Source organism: Aulonocara stuartgranti (assembly GCF_965226115.1).
Source record: "Aulonocara stuartgranti genome assembly, chromosome: 12".
In the NCBI taxonomy this organism is placed as follows: domain Eukaryota; kingdom Metazoa; phylum Chordata; class Actinopteri; order Cichliformes; family Cichlidae; genus Aulonocara; species Aulonocara stuartgranti.
The window spans coordinates 390143-397500 of record NC_138948.1 but is presented as its reverse complement, the minus strand read 5'-3'; the positions used below and the strand labels follow the sequence as shown (position 1 = coordinate 397500).

The window sequence follows — 7358 nt, the reverse complement described above, 5'->3', positions numbered from 1 at the left end:
CGATATATCGAGTTTTTTAATATATCGATATATTTTTTTATACACAATATGTTACTACGTTACGTTACAATTATACTTGTGGAACCGCAAGTTTGCCTCTCTTTCGTCCACTTTTGTCTCTACGCAACGTTACTCTGCCTCGCCTCTCCTTCACTGAACACAACTCCCCCATCACCTGCAGGCTGCTCGTTAAAAAGAAAACATTTGGAGATTACTATTTTAGTGCTGTCAGCGTTAATCTCGTTAAAATGACATTAACGGCATTAATGAGCATTATTATTTAATAAATGTTGATAATTTCTTTCTTTTTTTTCTGAGTAATTTTTTCACGTACATCTGCGCTGTATGTTAATAAAAGTGCCTGTGTGAGACCTGGGACACTGTGTGACTAAGAACTCGCTTTTTCTTCTTACTTTATACCTTTAAAAAAAAAAAATCGAGATACATATCGTATATCGCCATCCAGCTAAAGAATATCGAGATATGAATTTTGGGCCATATCGCCCAGTCCTACCATGCAGTTAGTTTTAGCTTCGCAGGTGTGACCCTCAGTCCAACCTGCAGAAAGCCCACAGGCAAGTAGAGCAAAAAACCCCATCCATCCATCTTCGTCCGCTTTATCCGAGGCCGGGTCGCGGGGGCAGCAGCCTAAGCAAAGAGGCCCAGACCTCCCTCTCCCCATCCACCTCCTCCAGCTTATCCGGGGGAATACCAAGGCGTTCCCAGGCCAGCCGAGAGATATAATCTCTCCAGCGTGTCCTGGGTCTGCCCCGGGGCCTCCTCCCGGTGGGACATGCCTGGAACACCTCACCCAGGAGGCGCCCAGGAGGCATCCTTGTCAGATGCCCGAACCACCTCAGCTGGCTCCTTTCGATGTGGAGCAGCAGCGGCTCTACTCTCTGAGCCCCTCCCGGATGGCCGAACTTCTCACCCTATCTCTAAGGGAGAGGCCAGCCACCCTTCGGAGGAAGCTCATTTCTGCCGCTTGTATCCGCGATCTTGTTCTTTCGGTCACTACCCACAGCTTGTGGCCATAGGTGAGGGCAAAAAAAACCCATCAATGTATTTTCACATAAACAAGCAGCTGTTTTTTGCATTAAAGTTATATAAACATTTTACAGTGCAAATGCAAATTCCTCGCTGACAGCTTAACCAAAAGGCATTTCCAGTGGAAACTGGCCGACATATCCTCAGCATAACCATGTATAATATCCACAAAACGAAAAAAAAAAAAAAAAAGCTTATACACATGCAATACGGTAATATTATGTTGAAGCACAGTACGTATCACTCCGCGAGGCTCCGCCTACGGTAGCCGTAACGCTCCGACAATCCATCAAGCGGTGCGGCTTCGTAGCTTAGCAAAGTCGTACTGAAACATTTGACAGATTTTCGAGCGCCGTGCACATAAAATCGTTTCGAGGTCAGTAAACACTAGGGCTGCCACAAACGATTATTTTGATAGTCGACTAGTCACCGATTATTTTTGCGATTAGTCGACTAATCAGATCATCATCCATTAGACGTAAAACTACAGCTTATTGCACCAGCAGCATCTGCTCTTATATAACTATCATTAGCTTACAGCTTTAAGTGTTTAAGGTCTGTGCTAACTAAAAATAAAGACAAGATGATAGTTTATTAAATTTTAATGAAATGTGCAGATATTTTCGGTGAAGTTTAATAAACTCCTTGCTATCTAAAATATAACAGGACACTGGAGTATATTCTGGAGCATCTCACACTTCTGATAATCAGCTGTCTGCTTGACGTTTATTCAGCTGTGTAAAAACTATAACTTTAATCTCAGCCAAACCGATTTACTCAGGAACAAATAAAATACTAAAAAAAGCCAAACAATAACATTTTAAGTTATCTAAGTGACTCATATATATTTAACCTGAGTAGCGAAAGACGGCGGTGGGTTTGAAAACGATTTGCGGGGAGTCCGGTGTTCTCACGGCGCTAGTGACCTAGCCCCCGGCTCGCTAACGAGCTAGTGGGTAACAGATGTCTCCGAAAACGTCGGAGCGCTTTTGAAAATATGTGGTGTCCTGATAAACTGAGCAGATATTTGAGGTTTGCACAGCTACATTCTCGGCTGAAAATATGTTAAACGTTTATTTTGTGACCCAGAAAGAATAATAAGAGTAATATTAAAACTAACTAGCTGCCGCCATTGTTGGAAACTGAGCTGGGCCGCGCTATGAATTCTGGGACACAGCTGCTTCTTCTTCTTCTTCTTCTTCTTCGGGGTTTAACGGTAGCTGACATCCTTGTACATGCAGTGCTGCCATCTTCTGTTTCAGTCCGTTATTACACTCTTAAATCCTGCTACTTATTCCTGCGTCTTTTGTGATCGTACAAAGTTTCAAACGACGCGTCGACTATTAAATCAGTCGTCGACGATTTTGATAGTCGACGTAATCGTGACTAGTCGACAAATCGTGGCAGCCCTAGTAAACACAACCAGAATTCAAACATAAGGCACACGGGGTTATAAGGGGCTCTGTCGATTTTCAGAAAAATCAAAGGGTTGATTGTAAGTACGCCGTATTTTCCAAGAAACAGGGTAATAACGACGGCCCGCTAGCATGCTCCACCAAAAATAGTGCTTTGTTGTGTATCTGACGGATGAAAGCTAAACCAGTTCCACACCACTGAAGCTGCAGCATTTCTACAAACCAATCCGGTTGTTCAGTCTGACGTCACTAGCCGTGTCTGGGTCTAAACTCCGCTGCAGGTCCATATATCAAACGATCACTGTGGCATTACTGAGAGTTGAAAAACTGTCTAAAGTCTTTCATCTTTAATAAAATGATCAGCGTTCTGCTCTACCAGGTGTAACAATTGAGTTTAACATCCAGGCATCCATGAAAACGGAATTTATGACATTTAACGGAGTTAGAAGTTAGCAGGGAGTTAGCTCGCTAGCTTCTATCTAAATACAATATAGCATGTCCTGACTGCGGGGTTTTGGAAACAAATTCAAACGTACAGCTCTGTTATCACTTCCAGCATAAATGAAGACAGAAAACTAAACAGCAGTGACGTTTGTAGGGTTACTGAAGTTGGGCTAGCTGGTATATAATGATGTGCTACGTGACCGCTAGCGACACAGCTATGTTAGCATAATATAAACAAGCTAACTTTTTTTCCACTCGATAAAAGTTAACGTGAGTGTTCTCGGTGGTCAGGAACAAATGTAATCGCATGGCAGGATGCTGTAAAAGGACCAAACTTCAGCCAGGAGAACAACTGAGATAATCCATCCACAATACGAGGTTAGTCATTCATATACTGCTGCATGGGCTGGGCTGTAGTTACATCCTAAGGTTTTAAAAACTGAGCTTAAATAAATGATTAGCGGTAATAAAAGCCGAGGGAGATCAACAGTGATCACTGACTGTTTTAGGAGCTTTTTGAGATCAAATAGAAGAAAATACATAACATTAAACATGTTAACAACACAAAAGCCATATTAAACGCAGACTACTTTAGACCCGGAAGTAGGATTCGTTGCGTGATCACTGAACAACCGGATTCTCGTTCATCCGTTTCATTCAACGATCCGCTTTCGCTCTTCTCATTCTCCGTCTCCACCATGCGTTTTCTGCCATGTGCGTATAAAAACAAAGGCACTGCGCATGCGCGTTTTACCCATATTCTATCGCCATATTTCATTTTCTTGCCGTTGCCCAACATTATACCGGTATTACCGTGAACGGTATGATATGGCCCAGCCCTACAGGCAAGTGTTCCTAATGGACTGCTCCTGTGTGTGTGTGTGTGTGTGTGTCAGACTCACCGATCCCACACTTCCCACAGATCAGGATCTGGTTTGATTGGGTGTTGGAGTTTGGGTCCACCTCCTGGCACATGGAGCAGCGAGGCTCCTCCCCCGGTACTCCAGCTGCATTAGGATTGGACAAAAGAAGCAGATCACAGACATGAAGCACCTGTCTTGCCCTCTCTAGCTTTCTCTCACTCCACCCGTCTGTCTCACCGTGCTGGATGTCCTTCCAGAGGACCCAGAACTTGGAGTTGTCCTCAAAAGTGACGAAGCAGCTCTGCCTAGGGGGACTCACCTATCCACCAATCAGAACACAGAAACTCAGCCAATCACGATGAGCATGATGACGCTGCAGTGGGTGTCAGGTGAGCACAGGCTTACCCGTTGGATCTTTCCCAGGTAGTACAGTCCATCTGACCAACGACAGAGCACGAACTGACCCACGCTCAGACTGGACTCCACCCCGTCAGGTTCGGGGACACGCCCCCCTTCACACCCTCCGCCCCCTGGAGACACCTGATGCTCCAGACCGCAGAAGTCTTCGATCAGGTCCTCATACATCCTGCAGAGAGACAGACAGACGGTCTGTGATTCATTCCTGAACTGCGCGGTGGATTGGAGGAGGGCTGACATGCGCAGTGCGTCCTCCCATCACATACCGTTAACAGAGCTCTAACCATCCAGTAACTACCCACCACACCCTAACGGGTTAACTAACGGAAAAGAGCTGATGAAGCGCGATAACCGATCGGAATAACGAGTAAACCGGGCCATGAAATCCTGAACGATAACCCGGTAACAGCCCGTAATAATTCACGTTAAGAGGGCCAGCTCACAAAAAAAAACACTTGCACACAGTGATGAACTGACACGGGATAAATTCAAGGGTTCCAACAGCTCTGTGTCCCGGGCTGAACTAACGGGCCACACTAAATCCCAGGGCTAAATCAGAGCGGGTCAGCGCAGAGAGGGAAGCCGTGATACCTGCATTGATCCGGGCTGTGCCTCCTTTCTGCCGGTCCTCCCGCTGCTGGCATCCCAGGACAGAAGGTCGTTGAGTCGATGCTTCTTCAGGGTGTCTGTCTGTCTGTCTCTGTCCGTCCCCCTCACGTCTGCCTGTCTGCCTCCCTTACGTCTGTCTGTCTGTCTGCTACTACTGCTCTCCGCGGCGCTAAACTTCAAACTTACTCCAGCGCCATTTTTCACTTTTCCCGCGAATCACAGCACGGCTTTTTTCCTTATCGTTCCGTCATCACGCCGCAGCGCCTACCCTAACTGTGATTGGCTGTTGCATTGAAGCCTGCGGGACCCTGCGCTGTGATTGGCTGTGAGAGGAAAAAAATAGTTTTACCGCGAGATTTGGTTTCTGAGCGAGATTTCTTGTGTAGCTGTTCTCCCTACACGCTGCTGATCTACACCCAGCACCTCTCTGCGAGCTGAACTCCACCTGTGACCGCCTTCCTCCACTCTCACACACCACTCTCACACTCCTCTCTCCCGCAAGTACACAGTACAAGGGCGTAGATTTGGTTTTGGCATCGGTGGGGACGGACGATTCAACCACCGAGCCCTGCCCCGTTTTTTTTTTTTTTTCCTTTTTGTCTTTGCTTCTTGATAAAAGGAGAAATATACTTGCCTACATATGCTATTCTACATGCTTTTAAACCATTTAAAATTACAATTCATAGTTTTATATGTTAAATTACTATTAAACAAATGACTAAGTATTTTAGACTTTAGTTTACTTCAGCCATATTCCATATAAATCAGGTATCATACAAAAATAAAAATAGCTTCAAATACAGTCATGACAATAAAAGAATATGACTTTAAGGACTTAACATCATTACTTCAGTTGTAGTACACCAACATCTCTGACACATCAGCACTAAGGGAACACTGAATGACCTGCTGGTTTTTGTCCATAAAACTACTCGTCTAAGATGACCACAGAGTAAAAGATTATACAACATTTTAGGCACTGTTGCCCCGATCAGATCAGTGAGCTGGGATGTTTTATTCTAAACATGAACTACTGTTACAGCAACAGACATGGACTACTGGTGCCCCACACAACAACTCAATGTCCACTATGTGAGGGAGCCAAACACATGCTTGCTCCTCTCGTTAATCTGTAGCACCAAATCATCAGTCAGTCACCTGTGACCTCGCCTCTTCACCTCTGAGCTACAACATGGCAGAGCTGCCTCTGTCACCTGATGAATAACAGTGAGACATTCCTCATACATGCAGTCACACATGTGCTTCGAATACAGTCATGAACCAACAAGTCATCATCCAACTTCACCTGTGACCTTGTGTCACCATTACTCTCTGAGCTTTGTGTTGGTTCTTCACCTGACAAACAGGACAAACATGACAATAAGAATAAAATGTGCAGCTGCTTCAGTGTTTCTGTCACTTTGTGCAGATCTTGACTCGTCAGTAATGTTTGTAGGCTGAGTGCATTTTTGAAACAATTTGTGCAAACTGCACTACAAGGTGGAATATTTGCAAAATCATGACTACCTCGTGATATTTTGTCTCAAAAATAAACCCTATGAATATGTCAGTGCCATTAGGAAGAAATTATTGTGTCACCAACATTTTAATGTTAGACATATAATTTTAACAGCCTCTGTAAACTAATATCCTGGCTGCTCGAGGCTGCTGTTTTCTCTGACAGTTCCAATCAAAATTAGAAATGCTGTTCTGAGACTGAGAGAACTAACAGTGCTGCCTGCTGTGCAGGTAGTTCCCAAACACGTTATTCATGGTTACATACAGTTTTAGACTGATGTGGGCCAAAGCCTAGCACAGCCTGTAACATTATTATGACGGACACATTTTATGAGTGAGCTTGGCTTTAAGTGACTTACAGGTTTCTTTGAAAAACACTTTCTTATATCCAGGTTCTTCCTCTTTGCTGCCGTCCTCCTCGCAGCGCAGGTTTGCCGCTGCTAAAACTAAACAGAGCTCCCTGAAAGGCTCAGCCAATCACACTGGCCATATTTATCACATGAGGCAGGACTAGGGATGGGTACCGGTATCCGGTGCCATTATGGCACCGATTCTGACATAAACGGTAGTAACCAGACCGAAAAGCAGCGCACATTTCGGTGCTTTATTTCGGTGCTTTATTTCGGTCCTTTCTTTTCCCTGAGATGTCATACACTTTGGATTTTAGCCAATCATTTTACCTTTCCAAGCGTAGTAGGCGGGCCCAGGTACGTACGTTCTTTTAGAGCAGAGCTACAGATTAAAAATGCCCAGGGCGAAGCGGTCAAAATTCTGTAAAAGGCTGTACTTCACAGCAAAAGATGCAAACTCAGCAGCAACAAGTGCTTTAAGCTGATACTGTGATACTGTCAAAGGAGGCAACACCTCGAATCTGATGAAACACCTGGCGACGCATAGCGTTTTTTTTAAAAGCCCAGAAATGCACCGTATTTGATAGCTTGCTGCGAGACCTCACACCGAGCACATCTACTGCGGGTGTGGTGCCTGTTATCAGACCCGGAGTTAGCAACATCCCCCAAAAACCCGAAGAGGAGAGTCCTGGCCC

At 44.9% G+C, this 7358-nt stretch overlaps 1 protein-coding gene across 3 annotated transcripts in view; it reads right to left on the bottom strand.

Annotated features, from left to right (window-relative positions):
• The window catches only part of phf19 (PHD finger protein 19), a 10251-nt gene extending 5004 nt beyond the window's left edge, over positions 1 to 5247 (bottom strand). Inside the window, exons 1-4 of one of the 3 annotated variants that reach the window (XM_082554098.1) lie at positions 4778 to 5247; positions 4175 to 4355; positions 4007 to 4088; positions 3809 to 3913 (exon numbers count right to left, since the gene is read on the bottom strand). In XM_082554098.1, the coding sequence (XP_082410224.1) occupies positions 3809 to 3913; positions 4007 to 4088; positions 4175 to 4355; positions 4778 to 4830 (421 nt within the window). In that variant the 5' untranslated portion in view covers positions 4831 to 5247. The remainder of the gene's footprint in view (positions 1 to 3808; positions 3914 to 4006; positions 4089 to 4174; positions 4356 to 4777) is intronic. The other 2 variants (XM_082554097.1, XM_082554099.1) reach the window with 2 other exon arrangements.
• Between the last annotated feature and the right edge of the window lie 2111 nt (positions 5248 to 7358).